Source organism: Protopterus annectens, chromosome 10.part0, assembly GCF_019279795.1.
Source record: "Protopterus annectens isolate FY-2018-M chromosome 10.part0, PAN1.0, whole genome shotgun sequence".
Taxonomy (NCBI): Eukaryota; Metazoa; Chordata; order Ceratodontiformes; family Protopteridae; genus Protopterus; species Protopterus annectens.
In genome coordinates this window covers 57,901,344-57,928,799 of record NC_056744.1, presented here as the reverse complement: position 1 = coordinate 57,928,799, position 27,456 = coordinate 57,901,344, and the positions used below count along the sequence as shown (strand labels likewise).

Sequence of the window (27,456 nt, the reverse complement as noted above, 5' to 3'; positions counted from 1 at the left end):
AGCCAAAAAATCTAGAACTTTGGGCAATGGCACTGAAAAGGGGCCAATTTCTTTCTGTTGTGCCCCCAAAAAACAAATCTTTTTCATTTACTTTTGTAAATCTTCCTAGTGGAAGCTTTGTGGGAAGACAAAAGAATGTGACGGACAGGGGAGGAGAGCCTGGGTTGTCTAGTTATCAATGGAATTGGGGAAACCATGCAGTCAATTTCAGGTCCAAAATATCCAAGTGAATCAAGTATACTGGGTGAGAGAACTGGATCCAGGATCCAAGGAGGATGAACCAGATGAGGCCAGAGGAAGGGGAACGAAATCTGATGAGGCCAATAAGGGGCAATGAGGATGACTGTGCTCTTTAATAGAGATACATTCTGAAGAAACTTGGGGATTAGAGGAGTTGGGGGTAAGTATAGAGGAGACCGGGGGGGGGCGATCAGAGGACAGCATCTCTCGGTGACTCTGCCGGTAGGGGCATCAGGACAAAGAACTTGTAGCACTTGCTGTTGACAGGAGATGCAAAGAGGCTGCAGTATGGCTTGCCCCACTGGCAGAATTATCTTCTCCGCAATTTTCTTGTTGAAAGACCACTTGTGAGACAATAAGATGGACCTACTCAACTTGTCTGCTATCACGCTGGATTTCCCCAGAAAGTGTGCTGCTATCAAAATTCAAATGGATGAGATCACCCACTGCCACACCCCGAGCTTCTTGACATTGATGACATACCAGACAACTGACATATTGTCTGTCTGAATCGCAAAAGTCTATGAAGGGATAGAGTCTTGGAAGGCTTGCAACACTAGATTTGCTCACATTTCTAGGACATTAATACGAGTGTTGGCCTCTTCTGGGGACCAGGTGAATTGGACACTCTTTCCCAAAAAGTGTCCCCAACCACTCAAACTGAGATATGTCCATGGTCACTATGACCTTGGGCTGAGAAAGTACGAAAGAGCGGCCTTGTGAAATCTGTTCTGAGCAAATCCACCACCTCAGGTACTTTTTCCTTGCCTGAGTTTATTTTGATCTGGGTGGACAAAGGCTGGTACAGTATGAACCAGAGTCACCAGGGTCCACTGAAGAATTCTCATATGGTATCTTGCCACTGGAATCAGAATTATGGCAGCAGACATTGACCATAAAGCCTATGGAATCAATCAGGCCGTCAGTAAGAAATTTGGAACCATCTTTTTGACTTGAAATTGAATAGTTTATACCCTTGGCAGGGGAAAGGAGGCTGTCACTGATGCCAATAATGAACAAGGCTCCTATGAATTCTAGCACTTGAGATGGTTCTAGCTGAGATTTGTTGAGACTGATGGTAATACCTAGGTGAGAGCACAACTGGAGTACATAATCTCTTGCTTTGATCAACAGATGCCTGGTCAGAGTGGTTATGAGCCAACTGTCCAGGTAAGGAAACACTCATAATCCATGCATCTCAAGTGAGCTGCTACTACTGCCATGCATTTAGTAAACAGTCGAGAGCTCTGAACTGGTAATGATTAGCTTCCAGCTGGAAGCACAGATATCTTATGGATCATCTGTTCATTTTCATGTGATAGTACACATCCTGAAGATCTACTAAGAATACTCAGTTGGCCTGATGCAGAAATGGCAAAATGGACTGAACCATGACCACTGGAACTTCACGTACTGAACTGATTTATTCAGAATGCGGAGATCCAAAACTGGTCTCCAGTCCCCCGGCTTCTCTGGCACTTGAATCTATACTGACATAAATGTTCTCCATGAGGAGCTGACACATACAAACAACTGGTGTCTGAGCCATGGACTAAAACTAAGTGCCAAGAAATACATAACAGTATCCTTTGGGAAGTCATCCATCCCTGGCAACCATCATACTGACAACACACCCCTTAGAGTTGACCCACTAGTCAGGGACTTAAGAACACACACAAATAGCAATCTAGCCTTTGACCACCACATGTCTACAGTGGTAAGGAAATCATTCTATACTGCACAACTTATTAACAAAGGTATGGCATCCAAGTCCAAGGAAGACATTGTTCCACTGTATTCGACATTCATTAGACCTGTTATTCAGTACAATGCCCCCTTTGGTAAGAACCTAACCAGGCATATCCAACAACTGGAATGTCCACAGAGGTTTCTCATTAAATGAATACAGGGCATAAGTAAAATGTCATACGCAGACCACCTCAAGGCCCTATTCCTGTATTCAGTCTCCTACAGGCTTTTGAGGGGTGATCTATGCCTGGCATACAGGGCATTGTCAGACCCCATTCTGATGGCCCTCCTGCATATCCACAAACAAACAGCACCAGAATTACCCATTCTAAAGACTTAAACCATGCCTGCGATATAACTAGGACCTGCTGGAGAGGTAGGTATGTATCCCAGAGACTACCCCATTTACGGAACAGGCTTCCCATCCATGTGAAACAGAGTTGCTCCCTAACCCAATTCAAGTGCAACTTGAACAACTGGATGGGAAACTGAAAATTCATCCCTGATTTGGCAGCTATGTCTCGAATGGACACAGATAATCTGTAAATGGTTCATCTCCCAGGCCCATGCTTATACTTATCAAAGGTATCAGAACTTGTCAGAGATTTGGGATGCATGGCTAGGCTTAAAAAGGCCCCTGTGGTCATTAACCTAGTAAACACCTATGAACTAAAAAGAATCTTGTGCAGGCTCCAGACTGTCTCTGGTCTGGGGGGACCTCTTGGATGACTTCTTCTAGCAATTTTTCTTTCTAGTGCTGCTTCTTTCGTTTAACTGTGTGGAACATCATTGAGAATATTTTTTAATCTTAATAGGGGAGGGTGGAACAAGGGTACTGTACAACCTCTGGAAATAATCTTCTACACTCAGGTATCTGTTGTGATGTCTCGCCAGGCTCTCTGGTGCAGGAATAAGTGATCCTCAACTGCCTCCATAGGTGGGCAATTGGGGCTCTTTTCAGGAGAGCTAGTAGGATCTGTTGGAGAAGAAATCCTTCGAGTATTGATTCTGCAGGCCTTCTCTGCCACATTGGCGGCATCTTCCATTTGAAATTCCCCCTCTGCCCCTGGAGGAAATGTTTCGATGTGTATCACGGAAAGAATCCTTGGATTTTCTGAACCACATTTTCTGACCACCTTGTTGATTCTTAGACAAGGTTCTTTGAGGGGGGGGGGGGGTCAAAAAACATATGCCACTGCAGGCAAGGTCTTACCATCTTGTTCACAACTGGATAGATGAAGGAAGACTAGAAGGGCTCCACAAAAATCACACAAACGCCTCCAAATGGAAAAGTCTGAACCCTCTACCCTTGAAGTATCTTCAGCTGCATGTGAAATAAGCCTCATGGATGAATTTGAGAAGACTGTAGGGGAGTCAACTTTGAGGCAATGGAAGTCTGTGCCTTGACAGTTACTGTTCCTGAGAGGGATTTGGAGAGTTTATTAATCAAATCCCTCTAGAGTTTTGTGAAGTGCACCAAATAATTCAACAGCCCAAGTGTGAAAGTTGCTGAAGCATAAACACGCTTCAAAACTCTGTCCAACGCCTCAGACTTGCTGTTAGAGGGGGGGGGGGGGTGAACAGATGAACTCTGTTCTGTGAGTTCTTTCTTTATGGCTGCTGCTACGATCATGGCATATACTGGCACTCCTTTGCTTCAGAACTCTCTTCCCTTCAGTGGTGCCTGGATCCTGTCTGGTCTCTTTGGGATTGGCTCAACAGAAATGAAATGGGTTCCTTCCACACCTGCCAAGAGATCAAATCAGTGAGCTCATCAGCGGGAGGAGTCATCCAGGAAGTAGATGGGCCAGACCGAAATTCCTCCAGGAATACAGATTCCTCTTGGGAAGGGTTATCAGTAAACCAACCACCCCTTTGCTCAAGGATCTCCAAAATGTCTCCAAAGGAGATGTCATCAGGTGGTGATCTTGGGGACCCTTCCTCTTCACTGAAAACGGGTATCTTCTGTGACTGACTCCTGAGGGGAGTTCCAAGTGCCTCCTCTCGCACATTCTCTTCCTAAGGACTTCTTCGGTGGAATGCTCCAGAGGAGTATTGGAAGATACAAGTATACCCTGCCTGGTAGCCTGCAGACTTTACTCTACAGGGACAGCAAGCCCACAGTGCTGAGGGGGATGGAAAAGGAAGATCCAGGGGGGTGATGGTCTGTCTTCTAGAAGAGAACACTTTCACTACTACCTGAAAAGCAGAATGCCCCAAGGAGAAGGATGCAGATGGAGTTGAGAAGACATGCTTCCCAACCATCAGCTCCCTATGACCCAAAGGCAGTCCACCAGAGGTAGAATTCAGAGCCAAGCTGTCCAATGCTGAGGCTCAGAGGGGCAGAGACTGCTCACACAGCTTCTGAGTCTACTAACACCTAATATCTGACAATGGCACTTCGGATCAGAGTCATCTGGCTCCGATATGCTTGTATCTGGTCCACTCAAAGAAGGTACTGGAGCTGAAGCTAGGATAATCTTTGGATCCAATACAGATTGGTCCTGGAAAACTCAGATCCACGGGCTCTGAAGCCGAAGGATGGATCGGAGAAGGAGCCAAGATGGTTAGAGTAATATTGGTAAAGGTCTCTGACCTGAAGGGGTAGGAGCTGGGAGAACTCCCATCTGAATCTGAGCTGAGCAAAACTTTATCATTCTATCCACATCTGCCTCTGTGCGACTTTTGGAAGAACAAGAAGAGGAGCCCAATGAAAGGGACTTACAGTGACAGCGTCTCTCTAAAAAGAGGGATGGTGGCCAAGGTGTGACAGGGTCCAGAGAAAAAGCACACTGGGTCCTGGGGAGCTGCTTTGCCACTGAATGAACCAGATCTGATGAAGCAGACCTTATATCCGAAACAGTCTGATCTGAGGGTTTGGTCTTTGGATCCAACCATTGACATTTTCTAGGCTGGCTACATTGTCGGATCAGAAGGAATGCAGGATCCAGAAGGTTCTGGTTAGAGCTTTCTGGACTTGTTCTTGTCTGCCTTAGAAGGCTGATCTCCAGCAAATGACTCAGAAGAGGATGGTGGAAGAAGTCCTTTCTATATCAACCTGTTTTTACAATCAAACAACACCCTGGAGTTAAAGGCTTTTCAGATGTCGCACGGCACCTTCAAGTGCACAGGGCCTAAACAATACACACAGGAGTTGTAGGCATCAGACAGAGACACACACACACTGCATTTTTTTGAAACCTGGAGGTTTTTCAGCCATTTCAAACTACAGAAAAAAATGGGCACAAAAGTTTTTAGCTAATGTAAACGTAGCAGAGAAAGAATGTAAGAAATACCAACAACGGCAACTAAGCTACACTGAATACGAGTAGGATAAGGGAGGTAAAAAAATTAGTTAAAAGAGAAAGAAATTTAAAGACAGCCAAAAGGGAAGAAAAATGATTTCACTTATGCTTTATGAATACACTAACATTCGAGAGTTGACAGCAAGCACGTCTGTACACAAAGGCAGCAAATGAGATCTGAGGTATGGAGGGGGGACTAGAGCATTATGGGTAAGTGAGGAGCTCAAGAGTTTTTAGTATCCATGAGCTGTAAAAAGCGTCACGGTCGGGTCAGATCGGAACCCACGTGTTGAAGAACAAACGAAAACTGACAATATCCACAGATTCCAGATAAGCTTGCCAGTGAGACTTTCCCATAACTCCAGCTCTTTGTGATTCCTCAGTCGCCCCATCAAATATGCTGCTCTCTACCAACATTGACAGCATGCACCAAATGGCTACTATGCATTCTCAACTATAAAGCAAATGAGAGTAATGAAGAAATGGCAACACATTGAGCTAACCTTTGTAAAACAGTGAACTGGACATGTGTGTACAAAGACCATCAGACCCATAATGTGCGGGACCACTGGGACAGAGAAAGAGAGCCCATCCTTACAGCAACAATCTTACTATAATGACAGTTACTGTTATGGAGAGCTGCTGTTTTGACAAGTATTCTCAAACAACTAAACTACAGGCAAGATTAAAACAAAGCTGCAGGAATTACACAATGCAAACTAGTATAGCGTGCCATACATTTTGTTGACTCTAAGTTCGCTGACACTTCAACCAAATAAAACAAAGTGGTCAAAGCTTCAGGTCAATGAAATCTACAAAAAGCATTTTATGCATGGTCAAGCTCACAAAGTCTTAATGTATACTAACTCCACAGCTGCTTAACAATGAAAACAAGAAAATGACACATAGGCAGCATGCAAAGGGAAACCATAGTGGCACTGATTTCAAACAGGAAAAGTGATCAAGGAGAGTTCAACATAGGGGAGCTGAACTTGTCAAGTTTAAACCATACTCACTTTACACTTAAGTGTAGGATAAAAGAAACAGTGTACCATTCAGTTTTCATAAATGGGTAAATGGTCTGCAATATACTCTGTTCTCTTTCAGTTTCTAAACTGGACATCTAGTCTGTAATGCTTAGAAAATATGTGAATGGAAGACTACACTGCAGCTTCACCAACACGTTGGCAGACACATTCGATGAAGGTTGCTATTGTAGTTACTGACCTAAGAGAGAGAGTCCTAACAAGTCGGTCTAACTGCACGTATAATAAAAGAAGATAATATTGCTAGACAGTCACTTAGAAAGGCACTGCTTTGCAACTGGATAACTCCCTTTTTTCACTTATAAAAGATGCCTAAACAGATTAGGCTGTCTCAGTGGCTTAGTCTTTTCAATCAAGTGTCCAAGTTATACATGTACATCGAATACATGCATGATCTTCTCTTTTATTCTCACTTAGAAAAGAAGACGAGCAGCTAAACAAGTGATGTACAAATGCCACAAAATACTTACATAAGAAAGGGCTTTGTTGTCAGTGAACCCCTGTTCTTGTGCAACACTACATATGGTTCTTTATACAACCTGGTTACTTGGCAACTGTATATAAAGCATCCGCTCTGTGTCTGCTTACTTGTGTGCTGCATCACATTTATCATCAATTTAAAGGTCTGTAATGAACGTTACTTATTTATTCATTCCTTGATAAAGTTAGTATGCTAGTCAACAGACAATGTTTAGCCATGACCGGGGCCAAAATGCAATGTTACATTTTCATGAAAAGCTGACATCAAATAATAAGAGAAAAAACAAAAATGATTCATATTAAGAACCTAACAGTTGTCAGCAAAAGAATTTAACACATGAATAATGATGTGCTGTACATTTCGCATGCGTGCATTATGCACAAAGACAAGTATATGGTAACAAACACTACATTTGAAGGAGCAAAAAAAACCCCATTAAATTCTGACATGACTTTTTTAAATAGAATGCTAAAGTTAAAGAAAGATGGAGGCAAATTAGCAAAGAGAAGAAAAGAAAAGAAAAAAAAACTCAAGGGTATAATCCCAACCCAAAGTGGCTATAGTGCATCACTGCAAATGCACATGCCTGCAATATATTCCCTGTGCTCATTCATTTGGGATGAAGGCTACAGTGAACATGGCTTAGCAGGGTCAAGTGCACATTCTTGGTGTAAATACTGTGCTCTCTATATACCTCTTCTTTAGCTGGTGCCAGCAATCTAGTGATCTGGACCGTCTTCCACACCACAAGCTGGGTGAGCCAGAATTATCAGTTGATCCTTTGTCATCTGGACTGCAGTCGGAGTTTTATCTCTCTGTGCCATGGAACTGGCATAAATTGCTGATGTTGACTACATAATGGCTTTTAATTAAGTTAAGATTTTGGTTTGTCCAGGTTTTTCCCACGGAGAGGCATTCACATGGACACTCATAAAAATAATACTGGGCAAACAATCACAGGAACTGTAAGATGCCTAGTCAGCCAGATACACAGTTTTTGCCATCCTTCTCAAGCCCTTAATATTGCTCAACTCCAAAATCGAGCAAGACTGTACATAATGAGTGAGTACCTATTCAATTGTCAAGTCAAGCTTTAAAAGCATACAAAGCAGTACTTTGCAAGACCTGTAGTACTAACTTATCTCATAAACTGGGAATACATTGATTTAGGACTCTACCTCTACAGCAAGTCTTGTTTATTTGCTAGTGTAGATTTAGGTCCCTAGAACAGGTGTTTGTATAGCCAATGTTTTTTAGGAAACATGAGGTCAAACAGGATTGGGTCTTTCATGACTAGAAAAGTCACTTCAAAGCAGTCAGTAGGCAAATGAGTACAGGAGATTTCCAATAACCTATTAGTAGTTCAAAAATTTAAAGTTTTTAATTTTCTTGGTTAAAAATCATTGAGGCCTTTACAGTTAAGCAATGTGCCCGGACTTGTACATACCAAAGGGGGAACTGTTTAGTTGATGGAGATAAGGGACAAGTACAATGCAGATAATCTTACAGCTGTATGTGGTCATCACTCAAATGGTGGTGGAAATAGTCTCATGGCTTGATGATTACTTGGTTTGTTTCAAAATTGGGTTCCTTACCAGTTAAACTACCCAATACTGTGCTATTCACATTTAAGAATTGCAATCAGGAATTTAGTACTTCTCATATTGTTTAAAGTCTTCCAGAAGCTCACTGCAAATTATCTTCTGCTGGTGGTAACGAGGCTGTTGGAGGTGCACTGGACCATTTTGAGACAAACTTATCTACTGGAACATGTAAACTCTGGTAAAATGGGAAAAAGTAGGAACACTGAGAAAAAAAATGACAGACTGAGGATCTCATCAGAGAGGAAGCTATTCACTTTGTGAACAATGGATTAGCAGTAGTCTTTGTCGGGGAGCGGAACCTTGGTGTTGGCATGACTTTTGGTTTGATGACTATTCAGAAGTCATGAATTATCTTGTGGTCAAAATCCAAAACCTACCTGATATTTTATATCTTCAAAAGATCTAACTAAAGTGCATTATCTTAGTCTTGTGGGTGCAGCTTTATTAGCATTTAAAGTTTTTGCAACTTTGTGAGCATGTTTGAATTGTCAGAACAGCTCTATTACTCGAGCTTACAAAAAAACCAAGAACTACAGCAAAATAAGTTATGTACTCACCATAATGTTCCATGTTTGTTGTCCATCTCGCTGTTCATTCTTACAATGATGGGTTCGGAGCCGATCCTCAGCTCCGCCTCGGCCGAATACTTAGCTGAAGATCTCAAACTTGGCTCGTGGCAAGAAGGTATCCCACAATGCAGTGGTGTAATTCCCCAGATCTTGTTTGCTGCTAATACTGAACAATATATATATACTATATACATATGTACAAACATATACATATAAACAAGTCCATACCAAATGCATTGGAAGGAGAAACAAGCTGAGACAGAGCCCCTGAGGTAGTGGAAATCTACCAGGTCCACAAGAAGTCTTTGGGCAGGTGGAAGGAGGGAGGGTTCATAAGAATGAATGGCGAGATGGACAACAAACATGGAATGTTAAGGTGAGTACATAACTTCTTTTATGTTATGTTGTTCTATCTCGCCTTCATTCTTACAATGATGGGACAGTGTCCCTAGCACATTTTTCCAGGACGCCTCACGGGAGTACACCTTTAAGCACTGTGGAACCAAAGGATGTCCTGGCGGCCAAATCCACTTTGTAATGAGTAATAAAAGTATGTGGAGTAGACCAAGTAGCTGCTGCACAAATATTATCTATGGGAATTCTGGCTTGAAAGACAGATGACGTAGCCAATGCTCTAGTGGAATGAGCCTATACTTTGAAAGGTAATTCCTTGTGATTTGATTTGTAGATAAATGTAATACAATTTGAAAGCCAATTAGAAAGAGTAGTTTTTGAAACAGAGGATCCTTTTTTTGCATCGGAAAAGGATACAAATAATTGGTCAGATTTTCTGAAGTCTTTGGTTGTATGCAAATAGAATCTAAGTTGTCTGTGCACATTCCGTTGGTGTAATTTGTACTCTGCCTTGTTGCTGTGTTGAGGAAAGAATACTGGAAGTTCTATGGATTGGTTTAAGTTGCTTGGAGATGCAACTTTTGGTAAAAAGCAAGGGTTAGTACACAAGGATACCCTTATCCTTATGAAAAATCAAATATGGTGGTTTAATAGAAAGAGCTTGCAGTTGTGACACCCTTCTGGCAGAAGTTATAGCCACTAGGAACAAGGTCTTCCATGAAAGGAACTTGAGGTATGAAGAAGAAGAAGGCTCGAAGGGAGGTAAAGTGAGATGAGACAAAACAAATTTCAGATCCCAGGGAGAAAGGGGTTCCTTGAAGGGAGGTCTTAATAAGGAAGCACCTTTTAAGAAGGCTGTACACAACCTGTGTGACATTTAAGTTTGAAGTATCACCAATATGAAAATCTGAAATTGCAGCAAGCTGAACTTTGATGGTTGCTGCAGCTGAGCCTTGTTGAAACAGTTCCGCCAAGAATTCCAAAATAGAGTGAATAGGTGCAGAGAAAGAATCAATGATCTTATCTTGAGCCCACAGGGGAAAGCCTCTTCCATTTACTAGAATAAAGCTTTCTAGGGGAAGCTTTATGGGAAGACATTAAGATATGCCTAACAGTGGGAGTGAAATTGTGAAGCCTGACTAAAATTGTGAAGTGGAGCATCCAAGCGGTCAGTTTTAGGGTGTGGAGAGATGGATGAAGCTCCCCCCAACATGAGTCAGCAGATCTGGCACTGGGTCTAGCATCCAAGGCTTCTCCTGAAGGTGGGGCCACACAAAGGGGAACCAAATTTGGCAAGGCCAGTAAGGGGCAATGAGAATTATCCTGCTCTCTGAGCTTTGAGCTTTCTGAATTACTCTGGGTATGAGAGGAAATGGTGGAAAGGCATATAGAAGTCCCAAGGGTCAATTGTGAGCAACAGCGTCTCTTGGTGTCTCCCCCGGATGGGGAACTAGGGTAAAGTAGTTGCTGCACTTGGCATTCATGGAAGTGGCAAAGAGATCGCAGCAAAGCTGTCCCCATGTCTGGGAAATCATTTCTGCTACATTGTAATAGAGAAACCACTCATGAGGCATTAGAATTGCTCTGCTCAGCTTGTCCACTATCACATTGGACTTCCATGGAATGTGCTTTGTGATCAGAAAGCGCTGGGAAGAAACTGCCCATTGCCAAACTCTTAGGGCTTCTCGACACAGGGGTTAGGATCTGGTTCTCCCCTGCTTGTTTATGTACTAAACCACAGACACGTTGCCTGACTGGATCACAACAGAGTCTTGAAGTGCTTGCAATGCAAGAAGCACTGCTCTCATCTCTAGAATATTTACATGCAAGTGAGCCTCGTGATCTTGCCATGCACCTTGGACTGTTCTTCCCAGATAATACCCCCCCCCCGGTCTGGAAAGCTTCCGTGGTCACTGTAGCTATTGGCTGAAGTGGAACAAAGGGTCTGCCTATTGTGACATGAGTGGAGTGTATCCACCATCTCAAGTCTTTCTTGCAGGGTTCCATTATTCTGATCAGATGAGACAGTGGAAGCTCTTGAAGTGACCATTGGGAGAATAATAGCCATTGAAGAATCCTCATTTGCATTCTGGCAAGAGGAACTAGTGTAATCGTGGAGGCCATTGTTCCTAATAACCGTAGAATTACTTTTGCTTTCACTTTGTCCATGGGAAGGACGTGAAGTATTTGCTGTCTGAGTGCTATGACTCTTTCTGTTGGAAGACATGCTACCAAAGTGTCTAGATCTAGTGCCTATGAATGTAATATGTTGACAGGGCAACAAGGCAGATTTTTGAAAATTTACTGTAATGCCCAACTTATTGCAGATATCTAAGGTTAGAATCAACTTGTTTCTTCTTTTTAGGGTGTGGAGAGATGGATGGCACTAAATGAATGACAGAAGGTGCAGTCCTCTTGGAGATGAATAGCACCAAGACAATAGACACAAACATGTCCATTAGTGATGGACATCTTTTGCGAGCACTTCTGACATTTTTTGAAGCCCGAAGGCTTGTGTTCTCTTTCTTTTTGTTCTTTAGACATTTTCACAAAAAAAGGGGAGCCTAGAAGCTATATCAAAAACACAAACAAATACTTATCTAAGACTAATATGCAACAGGTTACTAAAGGACAATACAAAGAGGAACGACCAGGGAAAGAAAATTAGGACCTCTAACTCAAACGGTTCTGATTTCCACACAAAAAAACGATCAAACAGTACAAGCCCTCTAACTTAAATGGGAGTATAGCTCTCCAACTTAAACGAGCTATGAAGACACACACACACACACACACACACACACACACACACACACACACACACACACACACACACACACACACACACACACACCAACCACTACAGGGATACCAAAAGGCCTAAAAGCAATGGCAAAAGCCGTGCTAAAGGGGGAAAACCATCTCTATTCAACTAAAAACAACAGAGAGACACCAACAAATTAAATCTGCTAATGATAGAGCTAAATATATGCAAAAATAGCAAGTTTTGGCAAGGTAAATAGAAAAAAATTTCAAAACTTAGCCATGGAAAGATGAGCGCATCCAACCTCGTAAAGTGGCAAATGAGATCTGGGGAATTACACCACTGCATTGTGGGATACCTTCTTTCCACAAGCCAAGTTTGAGATCTTCAGCTAAGTATTCGGCCAAGTTGAAGCCGAGGATCAGCTCCAAACCCATCATTGTAAGAATGAAGGCGAGATAGGACAACATAACATACAAAGTTATGTGCTTACCATAATACAGAAACCTTATGTTTAACGATATGCACATCCCATGAAAATAACAATTCTGCAATACAGGTTCTGTGATACAGAAACAATGCCTACTACCCACAACAGGAAATCTTCAGAGAAGGGCTTATCAAAAAAGAATTTATGTTCTCACCATAATGTTCCATCTGTGTTGTCCACTTTCATTCTTTCTCAACTGATGGGTTCAGATCAGATACGCCGGAGCTGATTCAGCTGCTGCAAAAGCTTGTGGCAACTTTGATCTCTCGAGCCTCTCCCTTACCCATAAAACATCAACCCCCATTACCTAAGGTCATGCTTACGAGCTATTAAAGAAAGACATAACGCTTACACAATCAGGTACAACTGCAAATATATCAGACAAAAATTGGCAAAGCCAAATCTGGAGGTCTGTAAAGTCTAGAAGAGAGAGACATTTTGTTATATTTGCCTGCTCTTCTAAAAAACAAATGGTTGGGGGTCAGTGGGTGGGGAGTTGAGGAAGAATGAAAATAGACAACACAGATGGAACGTTATGGTGAGTACATAACTTTTTTATTTGATGTTGTCAATTTTCCTTCTGTTCTCAACTGAAGGGACAGAGTCCCCAGATACCTAAATTCCAGGGTGGACTCCAGGAAGGATATTTCTAACCACCACTAGGTCAAAAGATGCCCTACCTTTGGATACCATATCCAGTTGGTAATGCCCATTAAAATTTGTGTGTGTGTGTGGGGGGCCAAGCTGCTGCTGCACAAATGTCATCCATGGAAGCCCTTGAGTGATACACTGAGGAATCTGCTACAGACCTAGCTGAATGAGCACATATTTTCTTTGGTAAAGTTATTCCCAATTTGTTGTAAACAAAAGAGCTGCAGTCAGTAAGCCACTTGGCTAAAGTGACTTTAGAAACCGGTTTACCCAATTTCAGATCAGCAAAGGATACAAATAATTGATCTGTAGTTCTGATATCTTTTGTTTTATGTAAATGGAAACGTAACTGCCTATGAACATCAAGTGAATTTAGTAAGTATTCTCCCTTGTTCGAATAATTTGGGAAGAAAACTGGTAGGTTAGTGGGTTGGTTAATGTCAGAATGTGACACAACTCTAGGTAAAAAGAATGCATTAGTTCATAAGGAAACTCTATCCTTACGGAAAAAAAAAAAGATATGGAGGTTTCACAGACAAGGCCTGGATTTCTGAAATTCATCTGGCAGAAGTAATGGCAACCAAAAATAGTTTTCCAAGACAAAAATTTAAGATTGCAATCATGTGCAGATTCAAAGGGTGGAAGGCCAAGGACTGCAGTACCAGATTTAGGTCCTATGGAGGCATGGGATCTTTAAAAGGAGGTCTGAGTAGAATTATGCCCCATAAGAAGGCTTTACATAACTTATGAGAAGCCAGTAAAAAAAGCCATCAAATCCAATATGAAAATGAGAAGTTGTTGCCAACTGGACTTTAACCAAGGGGCCAGTTCTTCAACAGTTAAACAGCAGTGTCAGGAAGTCTAGAACATCATGAATAGGGGCAGAAAAAGGGCCCACATGGCTTTTAAGTGCCCAGTGTACAAATCTTTTCCATTTACTAGCATAAAGATTCCTTCTGGATGGCTTAAGGGAAGATAAAATATGGCGGACAGGGGATGAGACATCGGTTGTCTGGTTATTACCAGAATTGGAGAAACCAACCTATCAGCTTGACATTCAGAAGGTCCAGATGTATCATGCCTGTCAGGTGAGACACCAGATGTGCAGCTTGGTCCAGAATCCAAGGTGGATGAATTAAATGAGGCCACAGGAAAGGAAACCAACTCTGTAGAGGTCAGAAGGGTGCAATGAGAATGACTTTGTTCCTTAACCTGGCAGCTCTCTGAAGGAATTTTGGAATCAGAGGGATCGGAGGATATGCACAAAGTAAACCATGGACCAATCATGGAGAACAGCATCCCTCTGTGACTCACCCTGCGGGAGGATTAGGGCAAAACAGCTGCTGGACTTGTTCAGGGGAGATGCAAAGACATCGCTGCAAGGCTAACCCCACTTGTGGGAAATCAATTCTGCTACCTTCTGGTTGAGGGATTATTTGTGAGGTAACAAAATGCACCTGCTCAATTTGTCTGTTAGCACGATGGATTTCCCTGAAATGTGCATTGCTAAGAGAAAGTGGCTGGAAGATATTGCCCAATGCCATACCCTTAGTGCTTCTCGACATAGGGGGTATGATCTGGTCCCTCCTTGTTTGCTGACGTACCAAACCCCTAACATGTTATCTGTTTGTATTGCAATCATTCCTAACAGGAGAGCACCCTGAAAGGCTTGCAACACTAAAAGCACTGGTCTCAACTCTAGGACACTGATATGCAAACTGGCCTCTTGGACCACATGCCTTGTACAGTCTTTCCCAAGTAATGCCCCTCCCACCCCAGCATGAAGCATCCACGGTCACTATGGCCTTGGGCTGAGAGAGGACAAATAAACAGCCCTGTACAATCTGTTCTGACTGGATCTACCACATCAGATCCTTCCTGCACGTGTTGGTGATTCATATTTGAGCGGATAAATAGAGCTGAAGTATTGACAATTGAGACACCAACATCCACTGAAGAATCCTCATTTGAAATCTGGCTAAAGGAACTAAGGTTATTGCTGTCATCACTGAGCCCAATGCCTGAAGAACCAGGCTGGCCAAGACTTTGGTACTGCAAATTCTTTTTTTTTTTACTTGTTGATCTTAAAGTCTGAACTCAAGGAAGGAAGCGATTTTGTGTCGAGTAGCACTCCTATGAATTCTATATTCTGACTTGGTTTTAGATGAGATTTTTTATAATTTATGGTTATTCCTAGCAGTGTACAAGTCTGGATAACTTTTTCTCTTGCCATAATAAGCTGATGCCTAGTCGGGGCAGAAATGAGCCAATCATCTAAGTATGAAAACACCAAGTATCTCTGCAGTGTCAAGTGAGCTGCTACTACTACCATGCATTTGGTGAACACCCTGGGGGCTGTGGTGAGACCAAAGGGCACAGCTCTGAAATGGTATTGACAGGCTTCCAGCTGGAAGCATAAGAATTTCCTGGATTGTCTGTTCATCTTTATATGATAGTATGCATCTTAGAGATCTACAGAGCACATCCATTTGTTCTTTTCCAAAAATGGAAGAATGGACTGAACCCTGACCTACCTGGAACGTGCTCTTTTGAACAGATATATTTAGGTTGCTGAGATCCAGAACTGGTCTTCTGTCCCCTTTTTTCTTTGGCACTGAAAAGAATCTTGAGTAAGTACCGGATCCTTTTTGGTCTGGGGGACCGCTTGGATGACTCTCTTGTCCAACAGCTTTTGCATTCGAATTGCTGCTTTTTCCCTCTGACTGGGTGGAACATCAGGGACTCTTCTGGACTTGAGAGGAAGAAGGGAAAAAGGTATTATAAACCATATGATCCCCTGTAGCCATATATCTTTTATTTCTAGCCAGGCTCTCTGGTGCAAGGATAAATTACCCCTGACTGTCTCCAGAGGGTGACTGTCGGGCCTCCTTTCAGGAGCACTGGAAGGGTTTGCCAAATAAATTTTCTGGACTCTTGATGTTGTGGGCCTCCTCTGCTGCAAGGGCAGAATCTACCATTTGAATTTCTCCCTCTGCCCCTGGAGGAATACTCTCCACATGTGTTTTGGAAAGATCCTTGTGATTTCTTGAACTACATCTTTCCACTGCCTTGACGATTCCTCGAAAAGGATCTTTGAAGGATGGAAAAACATACTCCCATGGCAGAAAGGGTCTTTCCATCCTTCTCACACCTGGACAAAGTGTCTTACTTTATGGCCAAAAAGAGATGTGCCGTCAAAAGGAGCACTGATGAATGTAGACTTAAAAGGCTCAGTGAAATCACACAAACGCATTCAGGCGTGTCTCCTAATGGATATGTCTGAACCCGTTGCACTTGGGGTTTCTTCTGCTGCATGAGAAATAAGCCTCATGGAAGAGCTGGATATTGATTGTAGGGTCACCAACTGAGAAGTGATGGAAGCCCTCATCTCTTCAGAAATGGTTCCTGCGAGGGTATCTGAAAGTTCCTTAATCAGATCCCTCTGTAGTCTGGTGAAATGTGCCAGATAGCTCAGAGACCTTAAGACAAAGGTCGCTGAGGCATAGACATGTTTCCCAAATCTGTCCATCACCCAAGATTCCTTGTTGGGGGAATGAACAGAGGAACAGCTGTCTGCAAGTTCCTTTTTAGTGGCAGCCACCATGACCATGGCATCAACAGGGGGTGCCTTTCGACCAAAATTGTCTATCCTATAGCAGGGTCATAATTTTTTTCAACTACCTGAGAATGGGCTCAATGGTGTCAGGTTCCTTCCTTGCCTGCCGAGATACCAAGTCAATGAGCTCATCAGTGGGTGGAGTCACCTAGGAAGTACATGAGGTGGTACCAGATGCCTCCAAGAGTACAGATTCCTCCAATGGTGGGTTGCTGGGCTTCCAGCTACCTCTCTGTTTCAGGATTTAGAAGATGTCTCCAAACGAAACATCATCAGGAGGTGACCATGGGGACCCTTCGCCTTACTCAAAATCTGTATCCTCGGTGACAGATTCAGAGAAATCTAAATGCTTCCTCTTGCATGTCCTCTTCTTAAGGACCTTCTCAGTGGGATATTCTGGGAAGGTATCAGAACAGGTCAAAATACCCAGATGGGAGTCCTGGGATTTTGATCCTGGCTGTACCTGACGAGAGGTTGGTGAAGATTCTTGGCACAGAGGTGGGACCGATGTAGGTACAGGACCCAAGGGGATAGGCACTGTCTGAGTAATGGTTGCTGACAGGGTTCTCTATAAAGTCCTAAAGGCAGATCCTCCTAGGGAGGGATAGGAACCCAAATCACAGAAAAAGGCCTTCTGATCTTTGGTCCTTCCCTGCTCTGAAGAATACCCCCCCCGAAGCAGAAGATGGAGATGAACTTACCATTACAGAGGCTCCGAGGTGCAGAGATGGGTCCAAACCTCTTGCAGTTGACAAAAACCTCGGATCCAGTAGAGCAGAATTGGCTGGGACAGCTCTCTGGATCCGACTGAACTGAAGAGCTCACAGCAAACCTTGGATCAGAGGATACAATGATTCTTGGATGCTAGGTAGACATGCCTGGATGACTTGGATCCAAGGGCAGAGACCATGGAAGGAGTCAGAGGAGGAAAAGAGAGGTGGCGTTTTGGACAAATGTGCTTCCTTCCCTGATTTGGTAGCAGCCAAGGTAAAAGCTGACTGACTCTGCGCCAAGAGGATCCGTTCTCACTACCCTCTCCACATCCTCCACAGTAAGGCTTCCAGAAGAGTGAGATGAATGCATTGAAGGTGATTTTGGTCTGTACAAAAATGGAGAAGGAACTCTTGATGAGACTGGGTCCACCACTGGAGAGTACCTTGTTCTAGGCAAAGGAATCACATCTGAAATTTTTGTCTGATCCGAAGCCTTCAAATCCGAGGAATCCTCAACTTTTGGAGACTTTGGATCCGAAGAAACCGTTGGATCCAATGGTAAATTCTTAGCCTTTCTGCAATCTGAAGAAGTCGGATCAGAGAGTTTTTTCTTCTTCTTCTTCTTCTTTAACGGATTCAGTGATATTGTAGGACCTGAAGAAGGTCTTTGTAAAGATTTCTCCAAGGTCTTGAAGGAAGCTGTTAAACAGCTCGAAGTGTAAGGTTTTTTTTTTTTTTTTTATATGTCTCCAGAAATGGCTTCACCAGAAGAGTAGGGCAATAGCCCCTCAAAATAAGTTTGTTTTTGCATTCAGCCAATGCCCTCAGGTTAAATGCATGACATACAGCACGCAACTCTCCTGTAGGTGAAATGGACTAAGCAATACACACAGAGTGTTTGAGTCAGAAAAGGAAATTTTCCGACCACACTTACCACATTTTTTAAAACCTGCCAGGGTTTTCTAGTACACTAGTACTAGAGAAGAAAAAAATATGACAGGAAACACACACACACACGCACACACACACACACACACACACATATATATATATATATATATATATATATATATATATATATATATATATATACGCACACACACACACAAAACAGCAATAATAAAAAAATAAAGCACTTAACTAGTCGACAAGCTCGAGAGACAAATCAAGTCTTTCACCCAACAGTGGCAAACGAGATCTGAGGTAATAGGGGGTTGGTGCATTATAGGTAAGGGAGAGGCCTGAGAGTTCAAAGTTGCCATGAGCTTTTATAGTGGCTGAGCTGGATCTGACGTCTCGGATCCGAACCCATCAATTGAGGACAGAATGAAAATTGAAAAATCAAACAGTTAAGCATCACTCACTGTAAGGCAAATCTATTTTCCTTCAGGAAAAATTACAAGACAAACAATATAAAGAAATTCCCTTACTTTGTCAAGTTAATACAGATCACAAAACTAGGATATTACCTGATGTGCTGTATAGCTGTATTTTGCAAAACAAAATCAAATTCTGAACAAAGAACTGGCAAGTTTCTGGATAACAAAATCAAAAGGTCACTTAGGTATTTGAGAAATTAATTTCCTGAAATCCATTCTGAGAACAGAAAAGGGTGCTACACCGGGTAACCCAAATCATACCGTTTTGCAGTACATGGGAGTCTTTCTGTTCTAAACAAGTGTAAATAATGGTGTTTGATTACTAGTGGTTCCTTTTCTGAACTTGAATATTAATGCTCGTTACACTGAGGTTCTTAAGTAAGAACTGCAAACAGTAACTGCAACAGAAACCTCACTATAACACGTTTATTATTTATTCAATTTACAAATGCAATAAAAGTGCATCATATATTATAAATGCTTTATATTAATCAAGATCTGGAGCTGAAGGAATTATGTCGATTCCAGTCATTAATCAACACTTACAGATTTGGTGAGGGAGAGGACTACTATTTCATCTTAGATTACTTGGAATTGGAAAAAAACTAACTGTTGCCAAACCAAAAGCATCGCAGGTAGTTTTGACTGTACAGGAGTAGTGCAGCACTAGTCAACTCTGGTCATTAATTAAGACTCTGTATAGTTCTCTCTCAGAACAAAAAGACTACCACTGTACTACAAAAACAGCTACAAGAGAACTAGCATTACAAAATCCAAGGAAACAATGTGCACACACGTCAGTAAATATGTTGAACAAATGAATTGTCAGATTTACATGCAACCTAGAAGTCCTGTGCAGCAGCATGATAAGGCAGCCTTCAAGGAGAGATGCAGTACTAAGGTGGTTGCAACAATAAGCTGAAGCCTTCTAGTGCAATTAGAAAGCATTCATTTACAATACATAAAAAATAACCAACAAACTAAAAATTATGAACAAAACAGATGTGAATCCAATTATTTTTAAACTGGCACTTACCCCCTGTCAAAGAATGAGGTATGCTCTGAGTGAGTAAACTTTGTGCTATTTGTTAACATACTGCTTCCACTGATGTTCCCTGATGTATAGGACTTTCGTGATGCCTGATCTTTTGCAAAATTTCTACAAGCAGCTAATTTAGATTCTAAAGCCTAGGGAAAAAAAGAGCAAATGTTAAACTCTTCTTTTTTTATTAGCAGCACACTAGAGATACTGATAACACACACAACTCCTCACAAAGTACAGAACATGCACATGCCAAGTATGAGAATACATTTGTAAACATAAGTGGACTATACTAGTAAAAAAATGGGCTTTATGATAAACTGACTGCTTTATTTCACAGCTGTCTTGCCAGTAGGTCCCTGCCTTATAGTTATTTTCTGATCACCTGCTCTCTCCCTAAACAGCTATGATCATTCACTTGCATATCACTCTCTCCACAAGGACCTGCACCAGTCCTACACAAACTCCTTCTAATACAGCAGTCTCCTTACATTTCCCCCTTTTAGTATTCTAAGCAGCAACTCTCACCCCCAAACTTTATTTCTTTCTTTCCATCACATGCAACTGTCACTCCTCTCTTTTCAACTTTCCTCAAAAAACTAGCTCACCCAGACTTTCCTCAAAATATTTTCCAGACCAAGTATGCAGTACCCTGTCTAGCTGCAAACTAATTTCTAACATGTACAAAGGCGGGAGTTACCAAGTCATAAATCTTAAACAGAATTCTTCTGATATGTACCCTCACATAACAGAAAACTACAGCCACTTCCTTATGTTAAGCAGAGCAATTCACTTGCCTCATTATAGACACAGATAGGTTCTTTTTTTCTAGATGCTTTGCACCCCCCACTTAGATAATCATTTTCTGCTCTGGTTCCAAACTCCATGATGTACTACCTTGTCATTTCTGGCTCACATTTCAGCATTTGTACAGTCTGATATTTTCATATGGCATCTTTTTTCAATTCCTTAGTATCACAAACCAGTGTCACCCCTCTGGCGGCATCAGTAAACAAACCCACTGTATTTCAAATCCCACGTAAGATGACTAAAAAGTACAGTTTTGTACCTACCATAAATGTAGATGTTCGAGTGCTAATACAGCTGCAGTAATCACAGATGGGTTTTCTGCCGTCAGGCGGTCCCTCGGTCGGCCGAATTCCAAAGTCTTGGTCCGGCGTCGGTTGTTGTCGCTTTCTCTTCTGACGTCAGTGAGGCCAGAGTATATAAGACACAGCCGACGTCATGTTCTTCAGTCTTTCTTGCCCCAGATGTCAGGTGCCCCCAGAAGGAAGGCAATACATAAATTATGCTTATATGTGTATACATGCAATGCAATAAAATCCAAAATCAGTGGTTGCAAGCAAATAAACCATAGAAGGATAACCCAGTCAGGTTGTATGAAGAGGTTGTTAGGCCCCATGCCTTTACCAAGTGGGGAAGGTGGGAGGGAAACCTGTACTGCAGCTGTATTAGCACTCGAACATCTACATTTATGGTAGGTACAAAACTGTACTATGTTCATCGTGCATACAGCTGCAGTAATCACAGATGGGTAGAGTCCCAAAGCTACGCACAGGGTGGTAGGTACTAGGAGGAACTGGGGTGAGCCAGAATGCCCTGCAAAACAGCAGTGGCAAAGCCTGCTCTGGTTCTGGAATATAAAGGCAGGTGGTAGTGTTTTGTGAAGGTATGTACAGAACTCCAAGTGGCTGCTTCCAGAATATCTTTGGTAGGAACTCCTCTGAGGAAGGCTGTAGAGGTAGCTGTGGCCCTGGTGGAGTGTGATCTGATACCTGTAGGAACAGATTTCCCATGATAGGAATAACAAAACCGTATGCAGTGGCCTATCCACTTTGAAATAAGTCTTCTTGGAAACTGGCTTCCCTTGAGCCCCTACAGCATAGGACACAAAGAGTTGTTCTGATTTCCTGAAGGACTTTGTTCTGTCCAAATAGTAACGTAGCTGCCTATGGATGTCTAAAGAATGTAGCAGCCTTTCCCCTTTGTTTTGAGGATTGGGGTAAAAGGTAGGAAGGTGTATGGCTTGATTTAAAGCTACCCTGGATACCACTTTAGGCATAAATGATGGGTTGGTACGAAGGGAAACCCTGTCCTGATGGAAAATGAGAAAGGGCTGCACCGCCATGAGGGCCTGTAGTTGCGAAACTCTACGAGCTGAAGTGATAGCCAGAAGGAAGGCAGTTTTCCAGGACAAATATTGCAAATCTGTTGAGGCAGCTGGTTCAAAAGGAGGCAATGTTAATTTTTCTAGTATGTAATTAAGATCCCATGCTGGTATTGGTTGTTTCCTTGGTGGTCTAATATTCTTAGCCCCTCTGAGGAACTGTCGTAAGAGTGGGTGAGAAAATAAAGGAGGATCCGTGTTGTATTCTGTAGAAATGGCTGAGGCATGGATTTTTATGGAAGAAAATGAAAGTCCACTGTTCAGCAGCTCAGCTAGATACTGTAATACCTGAGGCAAGTTCAGTTTTCTAGGGTCCTGGCCTTTTTTCTCATTCCAAGAACAAAACCGCTTCCATTTTGCGGAGTAAGCTTTTCTAGTAGATGGCCTTCTGGCCTCCAAAATGACATCCTGCACCTCCTTGGAGAGTAGGGTCTGTTGTGGTGTTAAGGAATTTTCCATGCAGTGAGATTGAGTGTTTTCAGCTGACTGTGGAGAGTTTTGTAGCTGTGCTGAGTCAGCAGAAGAGGCATTAGAGGCAGAGACCAGGGAGGAGTATGTGTTAGGCTCCTCAGCAGTGGGTACCAGTGTTGCCGTGGCCAATCTGGAGCAATCAATATCATCTTCGGTCTGTCTGCTCTTGCTTTCAAAAGTACTTTGGGCAGAAGAGGCAGAGGTGGGAATGCGTAAACTGTCCATGCTGTCCAACTGAATGAAAGGGCGTCCACTCTCCAGGCCTTTGGATGAAAGGTCCTCGAACAAAACGTTTCCAATTGATGATTCCTGTGGGAGGCAAAAAGATCTATGTCTGGCCTCCCCCCACACTTGGGTTATTTCTGTAAACACCTGAGGATGTAACTTCCATTCGTGTGGATCTGTCATATTTCTGCTTAATTTGTCTGCCAGCGTGTTTTCCAATCCTGGCAGGTACTGGGCTTGAAGTTCGATTTGCCATTCCAGAGCCAAGTTCCAAAGAGTCATGGCTAGTCTGCACAAGGGGTATGAATGTGTTCCTCCTTGTTTGTTTATGTACCACATTACTGTGGTGTTGTCTGTTCTTATCAGTAATTGCCCTGGATACAGGAAGTCCTTGAAAGCTGTAATAGCATTTATTACTGCTAGCATTTCTTTTTGATTGATGTGAAGGTGCTTTTCTTTTTGGGACCATTTGCCCTGGATGCACCTGTCCGTCATGTGCGCCCCCCAGGCGTAATCTGAGGCGTCTGTTGTGATAACTTGCTTTGCTTGAGGCTTGCAGAATGGGAGGCCTGTGTTTGCTTGACATGCTTGGGCCCACCATAGAAATTCCTTTTGCAAACATGGGATTATTGGTATTATTGTTTCCAAACTGTGACTGTGTTGAGACCATAGTTTTTTTAGGTACCATTGAAGTTTCCTCATATGCAGCTTTGCACATGGGATTAAAAGAATGCAAGATGCCATGAATCCCAGAGCCTGCAGGATTTTCCTTGCAGTAAGCCTGGCACTTTTTGCTAGTATTCTGAAGTAATGAGATAGTTGCCCCTGTTTTTCTGGCGTAAGATAGGCCATCTGGGTGTTTGTGCCCAAGTTGGCACCCAGGAAAGTTATTTTCTGAGATGGTGTTAGCCTTGATTTCTCTTTGTTGATTGTGTACCCCAGAGAATGCAATATAACAGTGTCACATATGCCAGATGTTCCAGAAGTATGTGTTTGCTGTCCGCTTGGATCAGGCAGTCGTCCAAATAAGGGTAAATTTGTATCCCTTGAAGTCTGCAGTAGGCAATCACTGATGCCAGGCACTTTGTGAATACTCTGGGCGCAGTAGATAAGCCAAAGGGCAATGCAGAGAATTGATAGTGGATTGAACCTGCAAGAAATCTGAGGTATCTTCTGCAGCTTTGTCTGATTGGGACATGCAGGTATGCCTCCTTGAGGTCCAATGTTACCAGCCAAAACTCCTTGCCCAGCATGGGAAGAAGTTGCTGTAATGTGAGCATCTTGAATTTTGGTACAAGTAGAAATGTGTTTAGGATGGATAAGTCCAAAATGGGTCTCCAGTCGGTTCCTTTCCTTGGTACCAGAAAAAGTCTTGAATAAAAACCTTGACCTTGTTCGTGAGTAGGTACCTCTTGAATAGCTCTTATGCTTATGAGCTTTCAAATTTGTAGTTGTGCCTCTGCCCTTTGATTCTGTGGCAGGTTTGGCATGCCTCTCATTTTTGGAAGAGTGTGAAAATGAAATTTGTAGCCTCTGTTTATAATGTCCAGGATCCATTTGTCTGTTGTGACAATATGCCAATTGGCTGCAAATAATGCTAGCTTTCCTCCCAAAGGTGCTGCCAGCTGAGACGTGCTTGGCATGGAAATGAGGGAGTCATTGGGTTTGCTTCCTGTATTGTTGTGCACTGTCCTCGCCACCTCTTGGTGCTGGAGTTTGCCATTGTCGTCCTCTATATGATCCTTGTGATTGCCCTCTGCCCCTTGTGCATCTGTATCTACCTCTTTGGGACTTGTCAGTGGCTGGAAAGGACCAGTTTTTTGAAGGCCAATTTCTGCTAAAACGTGGTGGTTGGACCTGTAAAAAGGCTTTGACAGTTTGCATAGATTTGGCTTTTTCTTCCATTTTCCGTAGTATCTCCTCAGCATTAGTACCAAACAGCACATCCTTTTGTAAAGGAGCATCTAGAAGTTTAGCTTTGACATGATCAGGCAAGTTTTGTTCTCTAAGCCAGGCATGTCTGCGAATGACTGATCCTGTAGCAGCCGCTCTACTTGAAGCCTCTAAGGCATCATAACCACATTGTAAAGTGTGTTTACCCACTTGCTCTGCACTATGCATCATATCCTGTAATTCCTTTAAATCTGGTTGTTCAGGTTGAGACATTTTATTCCTTAATTGTGATAACAGGAACTGTTGATATTTAAGCATATGAAACAATTTAAGGCCCTCATGGCTAGGGTGGCCGAGGTATATACCTTTTTACCCCACCTTTCTAAAGATCTCGACTCCCTTTCTGCAGGAAGTGGATTCTTGGCAGTGGAGGCCTTCAATCCCTTGGGGCCTTGTGAAATGGTTTCAGGGTCAGCATTATGGCTTTTGAAGAGAAATTGGTGAGAGTTGGGTACTCTGTAATACCTATCAGGTTTGACTGGTGCAGGAGGCAGAGAATCCGGGTTAAGGCAAGCCTCGAATAAACATCATCAAGTATGTCCAAAACAGGGGGTATCGCCAGAGGTCTGTGTTGAGGTAACAAAAGAAATTCCCTAAGCCTTTTCTTAGAATCTGAAAAGTCTTGGCCTTCCCAATGGAAGTGTTCCCTCAAGGTGTGCAAGGTTTCCCCAAAGGAAAAATCCTCAGGAGGAGATACAGAAGGGATGGACTGTTCTGCATCCGAATCCTCAAAAGGGGAGTAAGAGTGTTCCTCTGTATCAGAATGTTCTGATAAAATGGATCCCCGATCAGAAGAGGGAGAATCTTCCTTCACTCTGGGTCTCTTGTCTGGAGGGGGCTGAGAACCTCTGATAAGAGTAATTAAATCCTCAGCCATTTTAAGCATCTGTTTTTTAGGCATGGGACCTGGAGATGGGCCCTGTGCAACAGGCCTCTTGGGGTGCCTGGCTGCTTTGGATTTAGTAAAGGCCTTAATAGAAAAAGAAGATGAGGGTCTAAAGACACCATGGGTGGAGGTGGACCTGTCCACATTAGTAGGCTCAACATTAGCAAAGGCTTTGGTGGTTGTAGTCTGGGAAAGGGCCGAGGTCCCAGCGGTCTCGGGTACAGAGGACATCGCCAAAGGAGTGTCGTCGGTAGTCAGGGACTGCAAAGGCGTCTCGCTGAGAACCGGACCACGTGTAGCCTGTTTTGGCGTGGTGTCGGCGGGGACCGCGGGCCTCGCGTGTCAGTCCTTTTCCTTGCGTTTTTTGGACAAAACGGTAGTTGGAGTGTCCAACGACATTTTATAATCAAAAGCTTTACCAAAATAGTGTTGGGCGAACTCCGCCCGATGCTTAATAGTGCGTTTATTGAAGGTAGTGCAAAAGCGACAGCCCGAGACGTCGTGGTCTGGGCCTAAACAAGGTATGCAGAGGGAATGGAAATCCTTATGCGGTATTTGCTTCCCACAATAAATACAATTATTAACTTTTTCTGACATCGGTCTGAGGCAAGAAAAGTTTCCCCAACGGGGTACTAAGCTTTAATGAAGACTTCGGTTTCCAAAATTTTCGTAATTCAGAAGCTGGCCGACCGGCACTTGCGAACTGCTTCTGCTTCGGGCACCGCACGGCAAAAGAGACTGAAGAACATGGCGTCGGCTGTGTCTTATATACTCTGGCCTCACTGACGTCAGAAGAGAAAGCGACAACAACCGACGCCGGACCAAGACTTTGGAATTCGGCCGACCGAGGGACCGCCTGACGGCAGAAAACCCATCTGTGATTACTGCAGCTGTATGCACGATGAACATCAAGCTGCACCATTCTGAGTACTAATTTCCTATGCTCAAAATTCTCAGTTGCCCTTACTCACTATAGCCCAACTCTAACAATTCACTTAATTTCACCTGATTCACTACTAAACGAATAATTTTTAGGTTCTTCCCAGATTTCCTTGTGGCAAAGTTGAAACATGTGGCACAATTTAAATACATGCCTATTCAGTCAGTACATGGACCACATTTAGTTACATGCTCTGTGTTGAGCTTTGGTAGCTTACACTGGAGTGAGCTTCACTCCATGAAAACCACCCAGCCTTCCTCAGAACTCTCTTCATGAACTTTTCAACATTCATGTAATGCTTAAAAGGTTGTACTTTCTTACAGCATTATTTCAGCATCCTCTGAAGATGCACATGCCATGCTTCCCACAGGACTGAAGCTCATGCCAAAACAGGTACTGGAAAGGACATTAAAAAGTCCTGACAGGACCTCAGTCTGAAATGCCACTACACTGTGGTGAATGCTCTATGTCTGGGATATCTTGTCTCATCTCAATGACCCCCCCCCCATGACCCCTGCAACTTTCATCACCAATCAATGCAGACATGCATCTAGTGGCATAACCTTAAATTCTGTCTGTCTTAAACAGAGTTCAGCAAAAATTTGTGTGTTAGTCTGGGCTCCGTATCCTTCTCTTGGACATTTCTTTCTTGTTCTTCCTTTTCTTGATAAATTCTTGAGTAAAAACGCATGGAAAAGATTTTAACATTAAACTGTACTCCATATGAGAGAAACAGATAATGAAGGATGACAAATGCTACTGAGGTCTGCACGATTTATATCAAACAAAT

At 42.8% G+C, this 27,456-nt stretch overlaps 1 protein-coding gene across 2 annotated transcripts in view; it reads right to left on the bottom strand.

The window, feature by feature from the left end:
* The window catches only part of NDEL1 (nudE neurodevelopment protein 1 like 1), a 565,699-nt gene that overhangs the window by 106,893 nt on the left and 431,350 nt on the right, over positions 1-27,456 (bottom strand). For both annotated transcript variants that reach the window (XM_044085020.1, XM_044085019.1), the window contains exon 8: positions 19,998-20,149. In XM_044085020.1, coding sequence (XP_043940955.1) covers positions 19,998-20,149 — 152 coding nt within the window. The remainder of the gene's footprint in view (positions 1-19,997; positions 20,150-27,456) is intronic.